The 27,065-nt window shown below is 40.2% G+C and overlaps 1 protein-coding gene across 4 annotated transcripts in view; it reads left to right on the top strand.

Annotated features, from left to right (window-relative positions):
* The first annotated feature begins 2,224 nt into the window (after positions 1-2,224).
* anxa6 (annexin A6) overlaps positions 2,225-27,065 on the top strand; it is a 32,457-nt gene continuing 7,616 nt past the window's right edge. For 2 of the 4 annotated variants that reach the window (XM_047353390.1, XM_047353389.1), the window contains exons 1-20: positions 2,225-2,324; positions 3,181-3,236; positions 8,389-8,473; positions 8,653-8,747; positions 8,829-8,942; positions 9,019-9,109; positions 9,187-9,266; positions 9,360-9,416; positions 11,047-11,140; positions 11,852-11,947; positions 12,043-12,101; positions 12,230-12,352; positions 12,452-12,510; positions 12,803-12,881; positions 13,540-13,621; positions 14,889-14,983; positions 15,167-15,280; positions 26,467-26,557; positions 26,643-26,722; positions 26,966-27,019. In XM_047353390.1, the coding sequence (XP_047209346.1) occupies positions 3,234-3,236; positions 8,389-8,473; positions 8,653-8,747; positions 8,829-8,942; positions 9,019-9,109; positions 9,187-9,266; positions 9,360-9,416; positions 11,047-11,140; positions 11,852-11,947; positions 12,043-12,101; positions 12,230-12,352; positions 12,452-12,510; positions 12,803-12,881; positions 13,540-13,621; positions 14,889-14,983; positions 15,167-15,280; positions 26,467-26,557; positions 26,643-26,722; positions 26,966-27,019 (1,551 nt within the window). In that variant the 5' untranslated portion in view covers positions 2,225-2,324; positions 3,181-3,233. Of the gene's footprint in view, positions 2,325-3,180; positions 3,237-8,223; positions 8,248-8,388; positions 8,474-8,652; positions 8,748-8,828; positions 8,943-9,018; positions 9,110-9,186; positions 9,267-9,359; positions 9,417-11,046; positions 11,141-11,851; positions 11,948-12,042; positions 12,102-12,229; positions 12,353-12,451; positions 12,511-12,802; positions 12,882-13,539; positions 13,622-14,888; positions 14,984-15,166; positions 15,281-19,863; positions 20,297-26,466; positions 26,558-26,642; positions 26,723-26,965; positions 27,020-27,065 lie in introns of those variants that run through there. The other 2 variants (XM_047353391.1, XM_047353392.1) reach the window with 2 other exon arrangements.

The raw sequence follows: 27,065 nt of genomic DNA, 5'->3' as shown, positions 1-27,065 counted from the left end.
GACCCATAATTAGAGGCTTTAGCCCTTGATGCAGCTGTCGGTGGTTCGACACCCAGCCAAAATGACCTTTGCATGTTTTCTCCCTCTCTCCACCTCTTTCCTGTCTGCTTACTGTTATAAAAATTTAACAAAACAAAAAAGACATTAAAAAAATTTAATATATTGTATGCAGATCAATACAACGTTTTTAAAAAAGTGTGTGTGCATCAGTTGGTTGATGAAAGTACAATTGTCTAATAATAATAATAAAATAATTACCAACAACGTAAAAATTACAAAAGGCTTTGTAATTACATTAGTTGGCAAGTCTACTGCAGTCACTGCATCTGTAGTTGTGCTATGATAAGATGGGGAGTCCCACAGGGATCTATTCTGGGACCACTTTTATTAGCGTCTCTGCTTCCTGTACATTTTTGCTGAAATTATAAATTTGCTTGTTTTCTAATTGAAATGTTTCTGTACTAATGGTGAAAATTGAGGTAGAACTTAAACATGTTTCTAATTCTAATACAGATTATTTTTTTCTTTCTGTGTTTATTTAGAAAATGTCTTACTAGACAGCATTATGTCTTACACCATGCAAAACATTTTTTCAGATAAATACACACATACATAATATAGGACAAGGAAATGCATTGCACCTTCCACTGTTTTACCATAAGTAGTCCACTTTTCATTTTGTTTAGAGGGGCTTGGTCATATAATAGTTATTTGCACAAGTGCTGACTATGTGCTCAGTAACCATCCAGTTTGAGACTAAACTTTAACTTAAACTATTCAAAGCAGATATTTAGCTAATGACTATTTACTACTTATAACAATGTTTGGATGAAGAGGTAGCTGATGTTTAAAGTAATTATGACTACATCAGATTTACAGACCCTTTTGCAGCCAGCTGTTCAGATCTTTCAATCTGTAGTGTAGAAGCACATCCATTAGATGTAATTCTGAATAAGAACTTGTCAGATAATTTTTTAATTAATGACTCTTTATTCATTGGGTCACTACTGGTTCATTTCTCACCTCTGTTTCCTAATAAACCAATCACTGGAGACAAGATAACATTTATCAGAGGTTGACAGTCAATTGATGGTTAACTGACACTGAGTTAATAACTCGTAATCTCACAACCCCCACTCTCTGAGGAACAGAAGCTTTACATGTGAATCACTCAAGCCAAGTGCAAAGTACTAATCTGTCAATATATTCTATAGCACAAATAATGGCTTCATTTGAGCGACTTTTTAAAAAACTTACTTGTTTTTTAACTTTGAGGAAGAGGCACATTTTGAAAGGTGCGATTCAAAAGTAGCACCTGATTTGTCAAATCAGGCTGGTCTGCTTTAATTTTCAGTATCTTCCTCTGGCTCTGTGCCTGGCTGACCCTTGTTAGATAATGCCTCTTAGAAAAAAGAGACATATTATTCTTAGAAGTATGGCTTAGACGAAGATGAAAGTTACTATTAGCAGCAGCAGCAGAATAAAATCCACTGAGTCATGCTGGTGCCATTAGGAGCAGACAGAGTGCCATTCTTGTTTTACTCCATCTCTTCTGAGTAATTAAAGTACGTCTGCCTAAAACTTATTTCAAGTTCATATTTAGGTCATAAACCAGAAGGGTGCAAATAAATTCCAGGTAACCACGTGGAAAATCATTTTTAGCGTCATATGAATGCATATGACGCTAAAATATGAGTGGTTTGTATCCGTGTCCATGACTGCTCTGGTGGGACCATATCTAGTAACTATAGTTTAGACACTTGGGTGTCTTGAAATTGTCTCTGTTTAACTTTGCCCAACCCCCCGCTTACTGGAATGGACTCCTGACGCGACAGAAATAGAGCAGACCGGCTCTTACAGCTGCACCGAGAATCAAACAGCAATTCCCACGCAAAGTTCAAGCCATCAATGTTGCTTCGGAAACGTGTCGATCTTGAGTTATTTAAGTACTTAAAGACTGTTTAGCCTCTTCATGTCATAAACAAAACTGTGGACTGTGCGCTTTCCATTAATCTGCGTGCGTAAAATTACCAAAATGTGCACAACTAATCACTATGATTTTTATTTTTTTAGTTAATTGACAAACGACTTTGCTCCACTTCATGTGCTCTAATATGCTCAACAATGCACAACTGCACAGTTTACATACAGCACCACAGTGCGCCGCAGTCGCTGCGTCAGAGGACACGTAACGGGTCTGCTTGGATCTGATCGGCCTGAAGAAGGGGCGAAAGGGAGGGGGTGAAGAGGGAGCGCACACAGCGGGTTTTTGCTATAGGAGGCAGCAGGACCACCGTACCCCAGCACCGACTACTCCAGTCAAGGTAAGCCCCTTTGTCTTATTTAGACCCTTTTTATTGTGTCCGATCTCCGCCGGTTTGGTTTAACGCGAGGTTTGCTGCCGCAGAAATTCACACAAGTTTGCTGATTCGCTAATTTGTACTGTGTGTGTGTGAGACTTGGTGCAGAGATGAAAACACCGGAGAAGCCGATATAAAAAAGACTAAATAAGCTTCAGAGGACTGTTGAAAGTAGAAAACGTGACAGCTGAATCGTATTCTGCAGCGTGGAAGGGTGTGGCCCTTTATTTATAGAGCCCCAGTCCCCCCTTTAGACACTGATTGTGATATTTAGTTGAACGCTGCTTGCTGTTTTTGGGAGGGCTTCACAGCTGTCTTAGACAAACACTGAGCTTTTAAAACGAGAACAGAGCTTTTTATTCCTTTTACAATTTTAGCACATGTCAGGCATGCCCTTTTTTTTTGTGACATTCAAACTTACTAGTTTCTCCTTTTTGTATTTTTAAACTATTAATGAAATCAGAAAATGTCCAAAGGGTTAGTAACTGAGTCTCCTTAATGTATATGAATGTGTCTTTTATAGGTTGATTTATGGCAGAGTGGAAAGTGTGAGAAGTCAGTTTCCCTATAAGTGTATTTAATACAGACACTGCTCTACCTGTTCATTCATTGGTCCTGGTCTGCTCTGGTAAATTAATATAAGTATAGGAGATGCAAAACATGCAGCACACTAAAAGAGGAGATTATGATATGTCTTTGAAATATAGCGACCTGCACATTCAAGGACACTAAAATTGATGGTTTGCAATGCTGCTTTTAAGTCAGCATTTCTCTCTCTCTCTCGCTCTGTGTCTCTGTCTTTCTCTCTCTCTTTCTCCAGGTCTAAAACAATAGATTTCTGAGCAGCAGTCACACAGGAGACAAAATACAAACATGGTAAGTGGACACAACTATTCTCTTGCCTTATACAGCAGAAGGGAAATAATATATGGTATTTATTGGAAAGTTTGACATGTATTTGTAAGTCTTTGCTAGCTTTGCTTGTCAAGAGACTATTTGTTGCCCCTTTTGCAGGGTTAACATAACTCTAACTCAGTCACAGTGGTTTGAGGGTGTCTTTGAACAACAATTTTCAAATGTCACCACACATTCTCAATTGGGTTAGGGTCTGGACTTTAACTGGGCCATTCTAAATGTTGAATATGCTTTGATCGTTCCATTGTTGCTCTTGGCTGTATGTTTACGATTGTTGTTTTGTTGGAAGGGGAATCTCTGCCACAGTGTCAACTCATTTGCTGCCTTTAACAGGTTTTCTTCCAGTATTGCTCTGTATGGACCTCTACCAAACCTCTCCTTAGCGCTTAGCAGCTTTATCATTCCTGTGAAGTAAATAATCCCCGCAGCATGAGTCATGTGTCTCATCTGACCAGAAACGTGTTTTATGTGTCCCTTATGTATCTCTTGGCTTGTTGCAAACTGCAAACAGGACCTCTTATGGTTTCTTATTTGCCAGTCTTGTATAACGGTCATTTTTGTGAAATGCTCTACTGTTGACAGATTCCTTCTCCAAAGCTGTGGATCTCTTCAGCTACTCCAGAGTTGGCTGCTTCTAATTGGCAAGCTTCTAAAAGCATTTAACTGGATTGGATTTTATTTAGGTGTCTCAAAGTAAAAGAGGCTAAATGCAAATGCAGGTCACACTGCTTAGATATTTATATGTAAAGAATTTTGAAATCCATGTATAGTTTTCTTTTGGCCCCACAACTATGCACTACTTTGTGTATGTCTGTCACATAAAATCCCAATAAAACACACTGACGTTTCTGATTGTTATGTGATAAAATGCGGTCAAAGGGCTATGAATATTTTTTCAAGGCACGGCACACGTTATCAGTGTCGCATGAAAATGTGGAGATCTTATGTCTTTTGGACATAGTTGGTTTTGTGTGCTGTTGAATAAAGTGAGGACGGAGCCTGGGTCAGCTGCTGTCACCTGGCACCATGTGAGCACACCACATCATAAAGCCAGCAGTGTAGGGTGTCACTGCTACCTGTCCTATCTCATAGACACCACAAACAATATAATTATAGGCTGGTGCTCTGAGGAAGTGTTTAGGACTTGTGAAAGGCTTCTCAATATGACCGGAAATGGCCCGAGCTTACCTGATGAAGCACAAACTTTCAAATCTGCATACTCATAGTAAAAAACAAAAAACTACACTGTGCGAATAAGGAACGAGAACACAGTTAGCATTCAATCCACATTGCCATTTATAGGACTCATGAATATGTGAACTGTTTAGATTAAAGTTTGTTGCTAGGCCCACATATTTGGGACCTTGTTGCTATGCGGCTGAAGCTGTTCAGCTGTCGTGCAGAGTGGTGGTCAGAGAAGCAGAGCATCCGAGCATGTGCAGTCAGCAGCGAGGGGAGTACATTCTGGTTGCATGCTGTAATGCAGCAGTAATCTCAACGACTGCAACTGCAGTAAGAACTAACAGTAACTCAACCAGTTTCCTACAGCTAGAGAGCTTGTTTTAGTCTCAGCATTTTGTGGACAAATTTAAGGGCCCATGATCAAGAGGGAGCAGTTAGATGCATGTGCGTCTGTCATTGTATTTGAGCTATTGTATTTCAAACCCTTGTAAAGACAGGTGGTCTGTGTGCAACCTGACCCTTGCAACATATAGACACACACTTTCGCACCACTATGCACATGGGTGGGCGGCACATACTAAACACAGTATTTCTTTCTCCTCAAGCTGAGGTCCATGTGGTTAACTGCTTTAGGCCTATTCTGGTGTCCAGTCACTCCCAGTTTAACACAACCCATCACTGATTCAAAGGAAGAATCATATGTATCTTTATGTTTTTTGTAAGATATCTAAAATTTAAAAGGGGTTTACATTCTTGAGATGATTGTACTTCTATAGAGCTTTGGAAAGTATTCATTCCCCTTAAACTATTCCAAATTATGTCATGGTACAACCACAAACCTCTGTACATTATATTTGGGATTTAATGAGATACACCAACACAAAGTTTTGTATGGTTGTGAAGTGGAATGAAAAAGAATTAATCTATTTATACAAAGACACCTTTACTCTTATGGCCTAAATTAAATTCAGTATTACCATCTGCCTTCAGAAGTCACTTTTTTAGTAAATAGAGTTGACCCTTGTGCACTCTTATCTTAGTGTAAATGCAATTTCTCTGTGAAAGCCTTAGACGTGTGTTAGAGAACTTTAGTGAATAAATAGCATCACGAAAACCAAGGAACACAGCAGACAGATCAGGGAGAAAGCTGTGGAGATGTTTAAAGCAGGGGTGGGTTATTAAACAATATCCCATTTTGAAATCCAACAGAGCATTGCTCAATTCATCCATGTCCTATACTAGTGTAGTGGGCAAGAGGTATATTCTGGACAGATTGCCTGGCCATCACAGGGTCACATAGGACAACCAGTCATGCACCCACACACCTGTGGGCAATTTAGAGTAACCAATTAACTAACCAGCATGTTTTAATACTGTGGGAGGAAGCTGGAATACACGGAGAAAACCCACATATGTATGAGGAGAAAAATGCAAAGTCCACCCTGGCTAGGATTCAAACCTAGGACTATCTTGATGCAAACCTACAGTGCTAACAAATGAATATGGATATAGTCATCCACCTAAACTGACAGACTGGGCAACAAAAGCATTAATAGGGGGAAATAGCCAAGAGGACAATGTTAACTCTGGAGAGGCTGTATAGATCCACAGCTCAGGCGTAAGTAACAAGATGACAACTACAGGTCCTTCTCAAAAAATTAGCATATTGTGATAAAGTTCATTATTTTCCATAATGTCATGATGAAAATTTAACATTCATATATTTTAGATTCATTGCACACTAACTGAAATATTTCAGGTCTTTTATTGTCTTAATACGGATGATTTTGGCATACAGCTCATGAAAACCCAAAATTCCTATATCACTAAATTAACATATTTCATCCGACTAATAAAAGAAAAGTGTTTTTAATACAAAAAACGTCAACCTTCAAATAATCATGTACAGTTATGCACTCAATACTTGGTCGGGAATCCTTTTGCAGAAATGACTGCTTCAATGTGGCGTGGCATGGAGGCAATCAGCCTGTGGCACTGCTGAGGTCTTATGGAGGCCCAGGATGCTTCGATAGCGGCCTTTAGCTCATCCAGAGTGTTGGGTCTTGAGTCTCTCAACGTTCTCTTCACAATATCCCACAGATTCTCTATGGGGTTCAGGTCAGGAGAGTTGGCAGGCCAATTGAGCACAGTGATACCATGGTCAGTAAACCATCTACCAGTGGTTTTGGCACTGTGAGCAGGTGCCAGGACGTGCTGAAAAATGAAATCTTCATCTCCATAAAGCTTTTCAGCAGATGGAAGCATGAAGTGCTCCAAAATCTCCTGATAGCTAGCTGCATTGACCCTGCCCTTGATAAAACACAGTGGACCAACACCAGCAGCTGACACGGCACCCCAGACCATCACTGACTGTGGGTACTTGACACTGGACTTCTGGCATTTTGGCATTTCCTTCTCCACAGTCTTCCTCCAGACTCTGGCACCTTGATTTCCGAATGACATGCAGAATTTGCTTTCATCCGAAAAAAAATACTTTGGACCACTGAGCAACAGTCCAGTGCTGCTTCTCTGTAGCCCAGGTCAGGCGCTTCTGCCACTGTTTCTGGTTCAAAAGTGGCTTGACCTGGGGAATGCGGCACCTGTAGCCCATTTCCTGCACACGCCTGTGCACGGTGGCTCTGGATGTTTCTACTCCAGACTCGGTCCACTGCTTCCGCAGGTCCCCCAAGGTCTGGAATCGGCCCTTCTCCACAATCTTCCTCAGGGTCCGGTCACCTCTTCTCGTTGTGCAGCGTTTTCTGCCACACTTTTTCCTTCCCACAGACTTCCCACTGAGGTGCCTTGATACAGCACTCTGGGAACAGCCTATTCATTCAGAAATTTCTTTCTGTGTCTTACCCTCTTGCTTGAGGGTGTCAATAGTGGCCTTCTGGACAGCAGTCAGGTCGGCAGTCTTACCCATGATTGGGGTTTTGAGTGATGAACCAGGCTGGGAGTTTTAAAGGCCTCAGGAATCTTTTGCAGGTGTTTAGAGTTAACTCGTTGATTCAGATGATTAGGTTCATAGCTCGTTTAGAGACCCTTTTAATGATATGCTAATTTTGTGAGATAGGAATTTTGGGTTTTCATGAGCTGTATGCCAAAATCATCCGTATTAAGACAATAAAAGACCTGAAATATTTCAGTTAGTGTGCAATGAATCTAAAATATATGAATGTTAAATTTTCATCATGACATTATGGAAAATAATGAACTTTATCACAATATGCTAATATTTTGAGAAGGACCTGTATTAGTCGTGCATTCCACAAATCTGGAAACAGAAGAAGTCCCGTTTGCAGTTTGCCACAAGGCATGTGAAAGATGTTCTGGTCAGATAAAAACAAAATTCAACTTCATGGCCTACATGCAAATCGCTGTATGTGGTGAAAAACTAACAATGTGCACTACCCTGAATACATCAACCCTATAATGGAACATTTTGATAGTAGGATCAATCTTTGTGAATGTTTTTCAACAGGAAGAAGGAAACTGGTCAAAGTTAATGCATTTGAGTTTGTGGTTTTGTCTAAATGTGAATAAATGTGAACATCTTTTAGGGGATGTGAATAGTTTTTCAAAGCATTATTCTTCTATACATCTAAGTTCCCTTTAATGCTATCAAAAAACATGTTTTTTCTAAACTTTCTTCATAACTTATAAATAATGCTGTTGTTTTCATTTCATTTTATAACACTGCCTGAGATGTAGCTAAGCTCCTGCCATTACCGGTATTGATACACTGGATAAGAATCATTCAACCTGAAAAGAAATAAAAACTGAACATGAGGTATACACAAACAGGGTGATCACAGAGGGACTGAGTGTAAAAATAATGTATCATAAGGCCTTAACAAAGTATGCTTCATTCTTAACGTGACTCTCTTGCCTCAACAAAAAATGTTTCAGATTAACTTTATTCTTCTAACAGGTGTTCAGAGGTACAATAACTGATGCTCCAGACTTTGATCCCAGGGTTGATGCTGAGACTCTTTACAATGCTATGAAAGGCATTGGTGAGTGCCTGATTACTCTGTAATTTATAACCAGGGAGATGCATGTTATCTTTACTCCTCCCCTCTAATCTACTATATTTCCATGCATAAAACAAACAAACAAACAGCTCCCAGCAGCTGTGATGGTGTTGCAGTCCGAGATTTGTGAGTAAATGGAAATATTGATTTGTGCTCCTCAGGTAGTGACAAAGAAACAATCTTGGATCTGATCACCTCTTGGAGTAATGCACAGAGGCAAGAGGTCATTTCAGCATACAAATGCAGCTTTGGGCAGGTACACAAAAGATTCTGACAGGGCTTTTATGTTCACATCCAGAATGCTTTCTAAACATCAAACATCATGCTGTCTTTTCAGGATCTGATTGAAGATCTGAAGTATGAGCTCACAGGAAAATTTGAACGCCTCATTGTGAGTCTGATGAGAACTCCTCCCTACCATGATGCCAAGGAAATCCATGATGCAGTCAAAGTATGTCATTTATTCTCCCTCTGGTAATGATGTGATGTAGCTTTTGCTTAATGTTCACCCTCATGTTCTGTTATAGGGAGCTGGAACAAACGAGCGATGCCTGATAGAAATCCTGGCATCTAGGAACAACAAACAGCTACAGGACATGGCTGCAGCCTACAAGGATGGTGAGACATGAAGGACGTGTTATTTTGAAACAGGTTTATTTCCATAGGGCAGCTTTTGATTTTGTGTGTGTCTCCAGCCTACGGCAGGGACATAGAGGAAGATATTATCAAAGACACATCGGGTCACTTTAAGAAGATGCTGGTTGTTCTGCTTCAGGTTATTTCACTAAAGAGACACACACAGCCATTGTGTTATTGTCTTTACAGCCCAAATGATCAGCTCTGAGTTCTTTTGGCGTGATGTTTTCAGGGGACCAGAGACGAATCAGGGGTGGTGGATGTAGACCTGGTGCAGCAGGATGCAGAAGTGAGAATGATTAAACAAATGATGCATGTTCAGGTTTTTCAATATATTTCAGTTAACTTAAATACTATTAATATTTGTAGAAAACAATCCTTTGCACAAAAATACACATATACATGAAGTTTTCCAATTTTTTTGGACTGCGCTGATACAAAGCAAGAAGTTTGGAAGTTGAAAATTCAAATTTTAGTTTGCTGCATGTATATTAGAGTTCACTGGTCTCTTTTCTCTGAATGAACCGAAGCTGGATTCTGCAAAACAAATAATTTTCATTTGCTTGGGTTTTGCTTATTACATGTTTCATGTGCAGCATCCTTCTTCTGAAACTTAATTAACTTGTTCTTCGCATTTGAGCTCCAGGGACGCTACAGAGTATAATGCACAGCTGAAGCTCAGGCTTTCTATTATTCTGATGCTGATGCATAAAAATGTTGCTTTTTAGAATCAATTCAATGAGGCTGCCTCGCACACTATAGGCCTCCACCTTCCTGAAAAAAGAAAAACTCAAAAACAGTTGAAATCTGTGAGGGGGAATTACTTTTTCACTGCCGTGTACACAATCAGGTTAGTTAGATCTTGGACTGGAAGCCCACCGGACCAGATACAAGTGTCATGTTCTTAAAGAAACTTAATAGGATGAACTGTTACATTCGAAGATCTCAAACCTTTTTATAAATGCTAACATGGTAAGGCTCTTCAGTCACTTTTCTGACCTTGTGATTCAGTTACTGGTTCAGTAACTCATGGAGCATGCAGTGGGGTCTGTAAGGTGCCTTAAAACGTCTCTGGGATAAACATCCTTCTCTGTACGAGGGATCAACATGTGCAATTCGTTACCTGCAGTTTCTAAAGAAAGACCAACTATTTTGTCATAAATGCATGTCCGGGAAAAGCTTGGAGTAGAGCTGCTCCTCCTCCACATCGAGTCAGTTCAGTATCGGATGCCTCCTATACGCTTTCCTCGGGAGGTGTTCCAGATATGTCCCACCGGGAGGAGGCCCAGGGGACGGCCCAGGACACGCTGGAGGGACTATGTCTCCTAGCTGGCCTGGGAACTCCTTGGGCTTCCCCCGGAGGAGCTGGAGGAGGTCTGGGCGTCTCTACTGAGTCTGCTGCCCACACGACTCGGTCCCAGATGAAGCGGAAGACAACGAGTACGAGTATTGTGTTTTATTGTTAATTACTTTGTTTTGCATTATTTTAATAAATGTTACGCTTGTACAATGATTCGTACATGTATTTGAAACCTTTTTGTGATATCTTTTATATTTTAAAGTAACTAATAATTTTACATGAATATTTTCTATGTATTCCTAAACATTTATTGTGTGGAATTAGAATTTTTATTGATTTAAGGATCTGAATGGACTTATAACCAGAAATCAATGCTTAATGTCAAATACAAAATTGCATACAAAGATAATCTAAATAGCATTCATGTTCTGAGGACTGCATATGTCTTTCTGAGCAATTTATTCTGAAATCTTGTAAATATTTCCTTATGGGCCTCAGTGGAGTGGTTCACAGAAGATGCCATATTACATAGCTAAAATGCTTCTCTGATCCTGATATTGGTGATAGACTTTGGGTAATTTCTTCCTCATGTTATCCATGTTCTCTCACCTCTGTGTAGAACTTGTATGCTGCAGGAGAGGAGAAGTGGGGGACAGACGAGGCAACATTCATCATAATCCTGGGAAACCGCAGTGTTACCCACCTTCGAATGGGTGAGCCAAGTTCATGGGGAGATTAGCATGGGGGTGAGGCATTTGGTACATTCCCACTGTGACCTCAGGTCTCTGAGGTGGTGAAAACCGTTGTTAGTGTAGAGCCTGGGAATTTCTGCGCAGATTTGTGATGCTAATGCTGGATGTTTCTGAAAACGTCCACTGTTTATAACAGCAATGCATGTACGGGACAGATGACAGAGAATTTTGATGGGTGAAAATGAAGCTTCCGAGCCTCAGAAAAATGTTCGAAGTGTCTAATACGGTGGTGGTAGCATTATGCTGTGGGGCAGTTTTGCTTCCATCAAACTGAATATTAAAGAAGGCACTCGTGCCTTTCTTCAACTTCACTTAAAATCAACAGCTAGATGATGACATTTGGACAAAGTTGAATGAACAGGACAATGATCATAACCCACATCAAAATTAGTTTTATACTAGATATAGGATGCTAACATTAAGTGTAGCCTTCCCAAAGAGCTGATCTCAACCACATTTTAAAATGATGGATTATGCTCAAAAACCCAGTCCTAAATAATTTAAATAAACTGCCAATAACAAGCAGACAGGTGGTCAAATATCCAGTTAAAATCATGCCAGAGGTTTGCTGATAACTAATTAACATATATGGATAGTATATGTATGTATTTTAGCAGGTGTGGATGAGACAAAGTCCCTCACATTAAAATATGCTGTCTTGTTTTTGTTCAGTTTTTGATGAATATGAAAAGATTGCAGAGATGTCCATAGAGGACAGCATTAAGAGCGAGCTGTCTGGAGACTTTGAAAGGCTCATGCTGGCTGTTGGTAAGACATACATACACTCTAGAGTTTTTATATTGAACATAATAAACTGTGGAGTTTTTTATATAACACAGACCCTGGTTCTTGTTTCCTCACAGTCCAGTGTATAAGGAGCATTCCCATGTTCTTTGCCACACGCCTCTACAAGTCAATGAAGGTATAAACACATAGTCATTTTTGTTTGCCTCATCAGATATTGCTAAATTTTTCATGTCTGAAGCCAGTTTAACATCTTATTTTCCACATTGCCTTGTCCTACAAATATTTTGTCACTTTCTCTTTCAGGGCCTTGGTACAGCTGATAACACTCTTATCCGCATCATGGTTTCTCGCTCTGAAATGGACATGCTGGACATCCGAGAGTATTTCCGTCTCAGATACGAGAAGTCACTTTATAACATGATAAATGTCAGGAAATAACGAAGACAAATACATTTCAGATGCATTCTGTTCCAGAACATAGTTCATCCCTGATGTTACTTTGTCTCCTTTATACACTGGAATCAGGACGATACATCAGGCGATTACAAGAGGACTCTCCTTAACCTGTGTGGAGGGGATGATGAGTAAGTTACAGCCTGGCTGCAGACGGTAGCAGTGACCAGTAGAGGGTGATAGAGTACCAACTCTCAGTTAATATTTTCTGAGTGAATGAAACTGAAGCAGCTGTATAAAATGGGTGCAACATGCCCTCATATTAACGCTGCCAACACAAGTGAAAACTTGTTAGTGAAGCTAATATGTCCCGTATAGGATGTCACTTTATTATACAACATATGAACCTTCCTAAAAGTGCAGCCAAGCTTTAGGTTTTGGCTTTGCTGAGTGTGCAATGTTGTGTCAAACTGATCGTTACAGCTTAGCTGGAGAGTTCTTCCCCGAAGCTGCTCAGATAGCCTACAAGATGTGGGAATTAAGTGCCATGACCAAAGTGCAGGTTTGGATCCCATCCACTCTTTAGATGTGTCATTGCATGTTTGCCTCAGCATTACTCTGAACCTGAAATACCTGCTGGCTCCTGAGTAATGTGCTTCTAACTGAGCCATGAGCTTGTGCTGTAGTCATTTGTGCACAGTGATGGCTTTGTTTAACTTTGGATATGATGAGAAAGCTGTTTCCCAACACACAAATAGTTCTTGTTTGTAATCCGCTCTCCAAACCCTTCAACTGCAGATCACCGTAGCATGGAGGATGAATGTCAGAAGGGTCTCAGCATTGCTGTAAACAAATGGCTGTCTCACTAATGCTTCGTAACTCCCAACTGTTTTTGAGCCTACCGACGTTTTTATGTTGCTGTGAAATTTGACCTCATTAGGGCACCTGCCCCCTCAAATGTCAGGAGATCATATGCCTCAGACTGCTGTTTCAGCCATATTCAGCTAAATAATCTTTGAACAGCAAACTGTTATGTGAAAACTGTCTATTTTGCATGTTCTGCTGACCTCTCTTTCTTTTTTGTTGTTGCTCTAAGCTTGCATATATCATGTTTCTAATTATAGCCAGTTGTGTGTGTATCAGCAGCTGGCCCACATTAACAATCGACATCTGTTTATTGATTGTCATCCTTTTAATGTGAGTAATTTCAACTTCCTCAGCTGAGGCCCACAGTCCGTCCTGCGCCTGACTTTGACCCTGCAGCTGATGCACAAGCTCTGAGGAAAGCTATGAAGGGTTTTGGTATGCAACTTTAATACATATGCATTTCTGGTCAGAAGCTTCCATACACTCATTAGGACAGCAATGCACTATTAGCTTTATGACATTTTTTTTTAATTAATTGAATTATTTTTCCAGTGTCGAATAATGATACAACAAAAGTTCAACAAAAGTTGGAATTGTTTTTGGATATTCAGTAATTCACATAAGGTCAAAATTATACGTAGTGTACATACAGTCATGAACATGAAGTCCATTGTGGCTCATTTGTTAGATTTAAAATACCTTTTAATAATTAACATCCTTTAAGCAGATATGAAATACACTTTTCATGAAGCCCACATTTCTGTATTAAAAATGTTTTTATTGGTCTAATGTAATATTTTTATATTAAATGTTTTCTTTTCATTAGCTGTAAGCTAAACATATTCATAAATAACAGAAATAAAGGCTGTGTGGAGTTGATCTATAGAATGTGTTTCAAGCAGTGAATTGAATTACTGAAATAAATGAACTTTTCAATGATATTCTAATTTCTTGAATATGTCTGTATATACACCGATAATATGTTATTAAATATCCCTTAGCCAGTTGCCCTGAACCACATGTACCCACGTAAGTTACGTAATTTAGTAAATAAGACTTTCAAACCTTAAAAAATGTCAAGCATGGTGGTGGCAGCATCCTGATGGGGTCTGTTTTGCTTCTAGGGATTCTGGCTCTAAAATTGTTAACTTTACCTTAAATCATTAGCTGGACTGTTCAAACAAAAAGATTTTCCAACAAGACAATAATCCCAAACACACAGTAAAACGTTTTTGTTCTGAATGAAGCAGATTAACATTATGCTTCTGCAATGGCCTTCCTAGAGCACTGGCCTCAACAAAAAGGAAAATGTATGGACTATGCCTAAAAGCTGGGATTGTCCCTGCTCTCCCAGGAAACTAACCACTTTAAACGTGCTCTGCCACTTCTGATGAATGCTCAGATATTCAGACAGAACCTTATTGATAGCTACAAAGAGCTTATGTTTGAGGCGCACCTTTCTGACACAAATTTAAGACAATATTACCAGTCAATCCACAAAAAATGAACTTTTGCATACCAAGCTTTGCTGTTTCATTATTCTTCCCTGGAATAAGAACAATTCAAAGAAATGGTCATAGATGTCCATGATGAGTTTATGGACATTTCTGAAATTATTCCTGTGCACAATTATGCTGATATTGCAATTTTCTTTGAGCATTTTTTTTAAATAAATTTGATATCCTCTTACCTGTAAAAACAGGAACAGATGAGGATGCGATCATTGACATTGTTGCACAAAGAAGCAATGCCCAGAGGCAGGAAATCAGACAGTCCTTCAAATCCCTGCTGGGAAGGGTGAGAGAAACAAATGGTTGAAAAATAACCCAAAAATAAAGAGATTTAAGATAGGGCACACTTGCAAACTTAATTCTTTTATTAACATATACAACTAAGACTGGGCTTAGGAGACAAATTAAAGTTATAAAGGACCTGCTGTGGTAATTGTTTAAGACCTTGTTGTATTTAATCACCTCGTAGGACCTGATGAAGGACCTAAAGTCTGAGCTGTCAAAGAACTTGGAGAGACTGATCATTGGGCTCATGTTGACCCCAGCAGAGTTCGATGCCAAAATGATGAAAAAGGCGATGGAGGTAAAATACAAGTGGACTCAAAACATCTAATCATCTTATTTATTCATATGCTGCACTTTGGTGACCTCAGATGAACTTAGCATATGTAATATTATCTCTTGTGTTGACAAGATACTGATGGATAAAGTACTCTCCTTATAAAGACTGTACAGTATGTACTGTTAAAATGCACAAATTTATTTAGGAGACAAGATTTTTTTATGACATGCTAGATTGTGTGTAGTTAAAATATAAAGTGTTTTATCAATGCAGCGATAAAACACAATTTGAACCAAATCCTGGGAAATTCACCTGCTGGCACTTTATTTTACATCTGTACAGATTTTTTTTATTTTTCACCTAAATCCCACTTTACCAGTCCCAAACAATTCTTGTAAAACTAAATTAAACCTTTTTGGTATTTAAGTCGATCACAGTGTCAATTAGTTAGTGTCAGTGTTATTTAGTTAACTATAACCTCTTGTTTACCTAAATTATAAATATAATGAAACACATACCCATCTCTACAGGTCCTTCTCAAAATATTAGCATATTGTAATAAAGTTTATTATTTTCCATAATGTAATGATGAAAATTTAACATTCATATATTTTAGATTCATTGCACACTAACTGAAATATTTCAGGTCTTTTATTGTCTTAATACGGATGATTTTGGCATACAGCTCATGAAAACCCAAAATTCCTATCTCACAAAATTAGCATATTTCATCCGACCAATAAAAGAAAAGTGTTTTTAATACAAAAAACATCAACCTTCAAATAATCATGTACAGTTATGCACTCAATACTTGGTCGGGAATCCTTTAGCAGAAATGACTGCTTCAATGCGGCGTGGCATGGAGGCAATCAGCCTGTGGCACTGCTGAGGTCTTATGGAGGCCCAGGATGCTTCGATAGCGGCCTTTAGCTCATCCAGAGTGTTGGGTCTTGAGTCTCTCAACGTTCTCTTCACAATATCCCACAGATTCTCTATGGGGTTCAGGTCAGGAGAGTTGGCAGGCCAATTGAGCACAGTGATACCATGGTCAGTAAACCATTTACCAGTGGTTTTGGCACTGTGAGCAGGTGCCAGGTCGTGCTGAAAAAGGAAATCTTCATCTCCATAAAGCTTTTCAGCAGATGGAAGCATGAAGTGCTCCAAAATCTCCTGATAGCTAGCTGCATTGACCCTGCCCTTGATAAAACACAGTGGACCAACACCAGCAGCTGACACGGCACCCCAGACCATCACTGACTGTGGGTACTTGACACTGGACTTCTGGCATTTTGGCATTTCCTTCTCCCCAGTCTTCCTCCAGACTCTGGCACCTTGATTTCCGAATGACATGCAGAATTTGCTTTTATCCGAAAAAAGTACTTTGGACCACTGAGCAACAGTCCAGTGCTGCTTCTCTGTAGCCCAGGTCAGGCGCTTCTGCCGCTGTTTCTGGTTCAAAAGTGGCTTGACCTGGGGAATGCGGCACCTGTAGCCCATTTCCTGCACACGCCTGTGCACGGTGGCTCTGGATGTTTCTACTCCAGACTCAGTCCACTGCTTCCGCAGGTCCCCCAAGGTCTGGAATCGGCCCTTCTCCACAATCTTCCTCAGGGTCCGGTCACCTCCTCTCGTTGTGCAGCGTTTTCTGCCACACTTTTTCCTTCCCACAGACTTCCCACTGAGGTGCCTTGATACAGCATTCTGAGAACAGCCTATTCGTTCAGAAATGTCTTTCTGTGTCTTACCCTCTTGCTTGAGGGTGTCAATAGTGGCCTTCTGGACAGCAGTCAGGTCGGCAGTCTTACCCATGATTGGGGTTTTGAGTGATGAACCAGGCTGGGAGTGTTTAAGGCCTCAGGAATCTTTTGCAGGTGTTTAGAGTTAACTCGTTGATTCAGATGATTAGGTTCATAGCTCGTTTAGAGACCCTTTTAATGATATGCTAATTTTGTGAGATAGGAATTTTGGGTTTTCATGAGCTGTTTGCCAAAATCATCCGTATTAAGACAATAAAAGACCTGAAATATTTCAGTTAGTGTGCAATGAATCTAAAATATATGAATGTTAAATTTTCATCATTACATTATGGAAAATAATGAACTTTATCACAATATGCTAATATTTTGAGAAGGACACTGTTCAAATGGGGAAACACAAGTGAACACGCTATTCAGGTAACACATAAATTAGGGAATGGCTACAAGAAAAAACTTACTTGCACAAACTCACATATATCTTCAGTCACAGCAATAATTATTAGGTTTAATAAAACTTAAACTGAGACAAACAAAACTGAATGAGGACCCAAGACAATCCTGCAATCACTGACACTGAGGAGGATGGTAAGGAAATTAAAAAAAATCTTAAAAAAATTAATTGTTAGCAAATTGCAGCAAAGATCGGCATGGTGGGATCACCAAGTCTATAAAAACCACCTGTTTTAAGGCTCTCGTGCACATCTTCACATGGGGTGCCAACAATTAAGGAGTTTGAAAAATGTATACATCATTCTACATCAAGCTTTATCTCTGACTCTAAGGTGGAAATCTTTACTTTTACAGCATAATAATACCTCAGTTATAATGCAAGCCTGGATGGATGTCTGTAAAGAGGTTTGTCATTTGCATTACTCAGCAAGCATTTGATAACTAGATTGGTTTATTTTTGACTAATCTGGTAATGCGTTCACTTCCTTGTGCCAAATGCAGCACAGTAGAATTACCTGTGGCTCTGAAAAGATAAAGGATTAGTGGAAAATACTGTTCTGGCAAGTAGGCATAGTCTGATATGAGATTGTCAGAACCATAAGCTTGAGTGAAAACACCACAATTTCATTGTATTTAAACAAACATTTTAACAAAAATGTATGAAATTATTTAATTGCTTTTATTTAAAACAGAAAATCAACAATTATTCCAAGTGTTGCATATTTTTACAGTAATAATTTGGTTTTATTATTTAAACTTAAGCAGAAAATAAAAAAAAACATCACATTTTATATAAACATTTAGGTGAACATGCTAATTGTGCAGAATATAATATCTCTTTGACATGCTGCTCTTTAGAGACTAACACTGGTAGTCCAACAAGCGGATAATTTTAAAGTTAATTGATTAATTAAGTCTGGCTATCTGCTCCTGTAGTCAACCTGCAATCAGCTGCTTAATTGACATTTAGTCTGTAGCTTCTAATTATAGTTCCAACTATAGCCAGATTATACTATAGCCAGATTTCTCATTCTTGTATACGATCGAGCAATGTTGCAGTCTTTTGATCAGCCAGCTGACTGGCAGTGCTCAGCAACAGAAAAGTAAAAAGACTTTAAACTGCAAAAAAGAGATGAAGTAAATGTTTAATGGTTTTGAAACTGTACTGTTGAAAACCTTGGGATACCTTGATACTGGTAATATGTACAGCAGCTGTACACATTACCAGTATCAGTATCAGTATGAACAGATGAGTTTGGAAATTTGTTTATTTGTCAACCAGCATTCGGACTACACACAATTTTTGTTTGTGCGGAACAATCTTGGAGATGTTCCTACTGCTAGAAGGCAGTTAGTCTAATAATAGGGCAGCGCCTGTGAGTGGGCAGCAAAGCTGCGGTGACCCGTCCCCCCCCTTATCTTGTGTCATGATGTCTGTTTGGATGGGTTGTACTGGAATTCTAATTTCCCCTCGGGGATCAATAAAGTATCTTTGAATATTAACTTTCAGAAGTAAGGATACATTATTTCTTACAGTTTAAACCACATCACTGCTTTTTCTTTTGTAAAATGACCACATACTGCTAGCTAACCCAAAAAACACAAGGTTTATGCTGCCTATCAATGACTCTCGCCTTGCAAATGAGCTAAACCAGTTCTACTGGTGCTTCCAGAGTCAATCGGTCACCATCCCCCGTGACTCCTCCACTCAGCCACAACCCCAGTCCACCATTTTCTCCCCTCTCTCCTCAGAATTGGCCAGCTCCACCCACTCCACCCCCTCTCCTCTCCATTTCAGATAAGGAAGTAAATAGACCGTTTAAGAGGTAGAAACTCTGCAAAGCAGCTGGAACGGACTGTGTCTCCTGTCGGAGTTGTCCTTCTAAACTCCTGCGTGTTCGTTTATTTGGTCAAAGCATCTTAATTCTGCTCGAGAAAAAACTAAACTTAAATGTCTAAGAAAGCAAACCACGGACTAGAGGTTGAAGCTGATTCACCCGGCTGGGGAAGAGAGGTGCTGTCTCTGTGTAGTCAGGAACACTTCTGCTCTTCTCTGCCCTGCACCGTTCTTTTATTGAACACACACATACCAGGGAATATACATTTCACATTTGTTGTGCAGCGCCTTATCAGTTTCTCATACATTCTTTTGCTGAAGGTCAGTTCTGAGGCATCTTCTATTGATGAAACTGACACATGCACTCACACCCTTTAGTGCCTGTTTTTTCAAGTTCACAAATAATACATATTGTCCTGCACAGTTAACCTTCTAAGCGCTACAGGTTCAGACTAATTCCACACTGTTATGAACATAAGAACACATTACACTTTGTTATATATAACACTCCCCATCCACTCTAAAGCACTGTGCTTATCAGCTATCTCCGGTGTTTACAGACATTTTGAACACCTCACTGGAGACATGCCATGTGCCATCCTGCTTCAAAGCATCCATCATCATCCCTGTCCCCATCCCTGGCTGTGGTCCATCAGGATCAAAACCTCCCGCCACAAAAACAGCTTCTTCCCGCCTGCAGCTAGCCTCATTAACAAGGCCCTGGTCCACCACTGACACTTAGTACGAATATCTCAGCACATGTAAATACTCTTTCATTTAATTCTATGTTGTTGTTATTTTTATTTTTAATATTTGCCACAGTGCTCTATTTTTCTCATGACATCCGTACACAACTTGTTCTTGTTTTTAACTATATATTTCCAAATGTATTTGTCAGCTGTATGTTTGTCCATGTGTAGCAGCTTACCACCAAAGCAAATTCCTCGTACATGTGAAACACTACTTGGCAATAAAGTTCTTTCTGATTCTAATTGTATCAAAATCAGAGATTTGTTGAGCTGAGATTTCTTGTTACTTATTCAAAGGTATCTGTATAATTCATCAAAAATACTTAACTATTACGAGGAAATAAATGCATAAACAATGAATAGGTACATTGGTATAATATGGTTTGCCTAGAGGCAGAGATGGGGACTCGAGTTTGGGACTCATACTCGAGTCGCACGTCAGTCGCACATACAGTGACTTCAGGTTCGACTTAGACTTGCACTCAAAAGACTTCAGACCTCAGACTCACGATTTGAGACTCGGGAACCTTTTGTTGTCTATTATTGTTTTTTGTGTTTTGTGTGACAATATCTTCTCTGTCTGATCGCCTGCCTGCTGTGTCTTATTATTTTCCTTATGGTGCACATGTGCAAACAATCATAATCATGGCGGCGCCGGTGAGCACATGTTTCTGTCCCACCATTCGTAATAACGTTTGGCAACAAAAACTACACACAACTAAGGAGCAAATAAAAGGGCAAACTGTTGCATCTGTGGCTTAAAAATACAGGATTCAATTCAATTCAAAAATACTTAATTATACCCAAAGGGAAATTAAATGTTGTTGTAGCTCATATTATGTAGGTTTCTTCAAAGAGCCGTTGTAGATGCTGATGTCTTTGGGTAGGAAGGATCTCCTGTAGTGCTTCGTCTTACAGCAGATCTGAAGAAGCCTCTGACTGAAGACACTGTTGTTGTAGGACAGTCTGATGAAGAGGATGATCAGGGTTCTCCATAATGTTCTTCATTTTATGGATAATCCTTCTTTGCACAATGATCTCCAGAGGTTCCAGAGGAGTCCCCAGAACAGAGCCAGCCTTCTTTATAAGCTTGTTGAGCTTTTTTAAGTCCCTGGCTCTGATGCTGCTTCCCCAGCAGATGATGGCAGAAAAGATCACACTTTCCACAACAGACTTATAGAAGATATGCAGCATTTTGCTGCAAACACCAAAGGACCTAAGCTTCCTCAAGAACTACAGTCTGCTCTGTCCCTTCTTGTAGATGGCTTCACAGTCGCATCTCCACTCTAGTCTGTTGTCCAGGTGAACACCGAGGTATTTATACTCCTCCACCACCTCCACTTCTTCTCCAATGATGGAAATAGTTTTGAATTATTCCTGTTTCTCTCTACAGCGCTTTGAGTATCTCATTGCTGAAAGGTGCTATATAAATAAACTTACATTACCCTTACCGTACCTTAAAATCTACAATCATCTCCTTTGTTTTAGTCACGTTCAACATGAGATGATTGTTTCCACACCATGCCACAAAGCGGTCCACCACCTTCCTGTACTCAGCTTCTTGTCCATCTCTGATCCACCCCACGACTGCAGAATCATCCGAGTATTTCTGCAGATGACAGGAGTCTGTCTTGTACTGGACGTCTGAGGTGTACAGAGTGAAAAGGAATGGTGAGAGTACAGTCCCCTGTGGTCTGTTTGTCAGGTAGTCTTTGATCCAGGAGATTGTTGAGGCCTCCACCTGAGTCTTCTGGAGTTTCTGACAAAGCAAATCAGGTTGGATTGTATTAAATGCACCGGAGAAATCAAAAGAACATGATCCTCACAGTGCTGCTGGCTTTGTCTAGATGTCACTGGGTTTGTTGAAGCAGGTGTATGATGGCATCTTCAACTCCAACTCCACAACGATGAGCAAACTGCAGGGGGTCCTGATAGTTTGTTTGCTTACTCAGGTGGGCCAACAGGAGTCTCTCTAGGACCTTCATGATATGGGATGTTAGGGCAACAGATCTATAGTCATTGAGGACTGATGGGTGAGTTTTTTTTGGTACCGGAACAAGACAGGAGGTCTTCCACAACACCAGAACCTTTTTCTGGGCCAGGCTAAGGTTGAAGAGGTGCTGCAGAATCCCACAGAGCTGCTCTGCACAGCCCATCAGGCCCCTAGGGCTGACATGATCTGGACCTGCAGCGATTCAGTCTCTCCAGTTGCATCTTCACCTGACGTCTTGAGACACACAGGTGGAAGGGGGTGGCAAAGGGAGCATCAGCATCTTCTGATATGGTTGATGGCAAACATGTAGAAGGGTCTAGGGCTGAGGTGGAAGATAAAACATTTGAGGTGTTACTGGACAGCTGTGGGTCCTGTGGGTCAAAGGAGGGAGGGATGTCTGTTTGGCTGTGAGCAGGAGAGGAGGATGCTGAGCTTGTTTCTGAACTAAACCTATTGAAGAATGTGTTCAGTTCATTGGCTCTGTCCAGACCTCCATCGGTCTGATCATCCTTCTGCTTGAAGCCTGTGATCTTCATCCCTGACCACACATCTCTGATATTGTTTTGGTGGAGCTTGCTCTCCAGCTTCTTCTTGTACACCTCCTTGCTGTCTCTTATCTTGACTTTAAGTTGCTTCTGTAAACTCCTCAATTATTCTCTGTCTCCCTCTCTGAAGGCTCTTTTTTTCTTGTTAAGCAGGTCCTTCAGGTCACTGGTGATCAAAGGTTTTCTTATTGGGGAAGCATCTCACAGTTCTGGTGGGGATGATGTTATCCACACAGAGGTTTATTTAGTCGGTTACACACGGCATGGCATTGATGTCTTCTCCATGTGGCTGGCACAGTGTGTCCCAGTCTGTAGCCTCAAAGCAACCTTGCAGAGCTTCTTGAGCTTCCTGTGACCATTTTCTCACAGTCCTCTTTATTACAGGTTGTCTCTGAATAAGGGGCTTATATTTCGAGCAGAGATTGTGATCTGATTTGCCTAGAGGAGGTCTTGCTGTAGAGATGTATGAGTACTTGACATTTGCATAAAACAAATCCAATGTTTTGTTTTCTCTGGTAGAGCAGCTGACAAACTGTTGAAACGTTGGAAGTGTAGCAGAGAGTGAAGCATGGTTAAAATCACCAGAAATTGCCACTAAAGCATTGGGGTTTTGTGTCTGTAGCTTAGCAACAACTGAGCTGATGGCATCACATGCAGTGTCAGCAACAGCGGAAGGTGGAACGTAAACTGTTGCCAAAATAACACTGGTAAACTCTCTGGGTAAATAATATGGACGAAATCTTACTGCCAACAGTTCAATATCTGGACTGCAGAGATGACACTTTACAGTTACATGTCCTGGATTACACCATCTGTTGTTCACAAGTACAGGTCCTTCTCAAAATATTAGCATATTGTGATAAAGTTCATTATTTTCCATAATTTAATGATGAAAATTTAACATTCATATATTTTAGATTCATTGCACACTAACTGAAATATTTCAGGTCTTTTATTGTCTTAATACGGATAATTTTGGCATACAGCTCATGAAAACCCAAAATTCCTATCTCACAAAATTAGCATATTTCATCCGACCAATAAAAGAAAAGTGTTTTCAATACAAAAAACGTCAACCTTCAAATAATCATGTACAGTTATGCACTCAATACTTGGTCGGGAATCCTTTTGCAGAAATGACTGCTTCAATGCAGCGTGGCATGGAGGCAATCAGCCTGTGGCACTGCTGAGGTCTTATGGAGGCCCAGGATGCTTCGATAGCGGCCTTTAGCTCATCCAGAGTGTTGGGTCTTGAGTCTCTCAACGTTCTCTTCACAATATCCCACAGATTCTCTATGGGGTTCAGGTCAGGAGAGTTGGCAGGCCAATTGAGCACAGTGATACCATGGTCAGTAAACCATTTACCAGTGGTTTTGGCACTGTGAGCAGGTGCCAGGTCATGCTGAAAAATGAAATCTTCATCTCCATAAAGCTTTTCAGCAGATGGAAGCATGAAGTGCTCCAAAATCTCCTGATAGCTAGCTGCATTGACCCTGCTCTTGATAAAACACAGTGGACCAACACCAGCAGCTGACACGGCACCCCAGACCATCACTGACTGTGGGTACTTGACACTGGACTTCTGGCATTTCGGCATTTCCTTCTCCCCAGTCTTCCTCCAGACTCTGGCAGCTTGATTTTCGAATGACATGCAGAATTTGCCTTCATCCGAAAAAAAGTACTTTTGACCACTGAGCAACAGTCCAGTGCAGCTTTTCTGTAGCCCAGGTCAGGCGCTTCTGCCGCTGTTTCTGGTTCAAAAGTGGCTTGACCTGGGGAATGCGGCACCTGTAGCCCATTTCCTGCACACGCCTGTGCACGGTGGCTCTGGATGTTTCTACTCCAGACTCAGTCCACTGCTTCCGCAGGTCCCCCAAGGTCTGGAATCGGCCCTTCTCCACAATCTTCCTCAGGGTCCGGTCACCTCTTCTCGTTGTGCAGCGTTTTCTGCCACACTTTTTCCTTCCCACAGACTTCCCACTGAGGTGCCTTGATGCAGCACTCTGGGAACACTGTGTCTTATCCTCTTGCTTGAGGGTGTCAATAGTGGCCTTCTGGACAGCAGTCAGGTCGGCAGTCTTACCCATGATTGGGGTTTTGAGTGATGAACCAGTCTGGGAGTTTTAAAGGCCTCAGGAATCTTTTGCAGGTGTTTAGAGTTAACTCGTTGATTCAGATGATTAGGTTTATAGCTCATTTAGAGACCCTTTTAATGATATGCTAATTTTGTGAGATAGGAATTTTGGGTTTTCATGAGCTGTATGCCAAAATCATCCGTATTAAGACAATAAAAGACGTGAAATATTTCAGTTAGTGTGCAATGAATCTAAAATATATGAATGTTAAATTTTCCTCATTACATTATAGAAAATAATGAACTTTATCACAATATGCTAATATTTTGAGAAGGACCTGTACTGCCAGTCCACCTCCTTTACATTTGCCGCTCCTCTTTAAATCTCTGTCTGCTCGTATGGTTAAAAAGCCCGGCAGAGAGACACTGGATTTGGGGATATGATCCTGCAGCCATGTCTCAGTAAAACACATAATACTGCATGCCCGGTACTCTGGCTGGATCCTTTGTAGGGCTTGGAGTTCATCCAACTTGTTTCTCAACGATCTCACATTGCCCATCATAATTGACGGAAGAGATGGTTTGAACTTCCTCCTTCTCTCTCTTCTCTTAGCTCCTGCTCTGCATCCACGGCGTTTCCTTTGCAACTCATCAGGGATTTGGGGTTGTAGTTGAAGTATTATTTGAGCTTTTGAGATATTAATCAACTGCTCCCAGTTGTAAGAAAAATCCCCGTTGCCATGGCAATGCATCATAATGTCTAAAAGTAGAAAAGTAACAGGAAAAATCTTCCAAGCTGCACAGCATCCGACACCGGAGAGGACAGTTGTCCAAAAAATATCAACTGTATCCACCACAAGAGGAAGAGTTCCCAAAAAAGAGTAAATCAGTATCAAAAATAACAGAGCTACTCCAACCTGCTGCCACCTTGAGCGTCGCAATTCTAGAATTTAGAATTTAGAAGATTAGGATGCTGGGTCCACCACATCTAATTTCATCCGCCACCTGAAATCCCACCCGGAAAGGTTTGTTGCTGCGTGATATGAAAGGTTGATGTTAGGATCTATGCTACAAACAAGCTTAGTGCCACAGCGGTGCAAACATCAGTTTGTTATTAGTTGTTACTGCAGGGCTTTTTATGTCAGAATCATTATTGTTCATTTAAATTCTGTTTTAATTTTCATTTTATAATTATTTATTTCTTTTTTAATCTATATTTATGCTGTTAGAAAAAGGCAGGATTTTGATTTTTCTTTTCAAAAAAGATAGCTGATGTAAAACAAAAGAATATTGTATCCACAAACATGTCAGTTTTGTAAAAACTAACATTTTTGGAGAAAAATACAGCTAAAAACTTTATCTGCAAAACATTTGTATGTGTGCTTTGTTTTATTGTATTTTTTTATTTACCAGTTTAAGCTAATGATCATACCTTACATATCACAATGGAACCTTCTATGTAAACCATACAGCAGAAGTGTCATGACAGACCATTACAACTATAAAGTGATTTGCATTTTGATTGCTGTCACTCAAATACTTGACTTGGACTTAAGTTTAAAAACTTGACACTTGACTTGGACTTGCAAATTATGACTTGTGAACATCTCTGCCCACAGGTATGTTGATTAGGATAGAATATTTTAGCTTTGCCACAAAGTGGGGTACAAAGTAGTTGAAATATGGATGTCAATATCTGTATAAAAGATTCGATCACATGTGCTTTCATTCTAGATGCAAGATCTTAGTGAGGTAATTTTTCAAAATATAGTTTTTTTTAGTCTTTTACGTAATTTTAACAGGGAGCAGGGACAGATGAGCATGCTCTGATCGAGATCCTGGTCACCAGGAGCAATGAGGAAATACAAGCCATGAATGCTGCCTACAGAAACAGTGAGTCTGGAATTTAAACTGAAGATATATCTCTTTCTGGACCTGGAAAAGTTTTACTGGACATGTGGTTGACTGTACTTCACAGCCTACAAGAAGTCTTTGGAGGAAGCCATTCATTCAGACACATCAGGCCACTTCTGTCGGATCCTTGTTTCTCTTGTGCAGGTAACCATCCTCATCATGAGAACTCAGACTGTGCATAATTTCCACGCCCACTCACTGGTTGAAAGTCTGTTTTTTTTTTTCTCAGCTCCATCTGACTCTTACAGACACAAAGAAAAATGTTTTCACCTCCATTTATCTTCTTCAGAATGTCGTTGACTGCAGTGTTTGTGTCTAACCACTGACATTCAGTAGATCAAAGTGGGCATCTCAGAATTTACATTTGACCTTGTTTGCTATGGTCAGGGTGCAAGAGAAGAAGGGCCTGCAGATGTGGAAAGAGCCTGCGCAGATGCTCAGGTGATGCAGTGTCTGTCTGTCTGTCTGTCTGTCTGTCTGTCTGTCT

This window comes from Girardinichthys multiradiatus, chromosome 23 (genome assembly GCF_021462225.1).
Source record: "Girardinichthys multiradiatus isolate DD_20200921_A chromosome 23, DD_fGirMul_XY1, whole genome shotgun sequence".
NCBI lineage: Eukaryota > Metazoa > Chordata > Actinopteri > Cyprinodontiformes > Goodeidae > Girardinichthys > Girardinichthys multiradiatus.
Note: the sequence above shows the minus strand (reverse complement) of the source record. Positions and strands in the feature narration are given on the sequence as shown.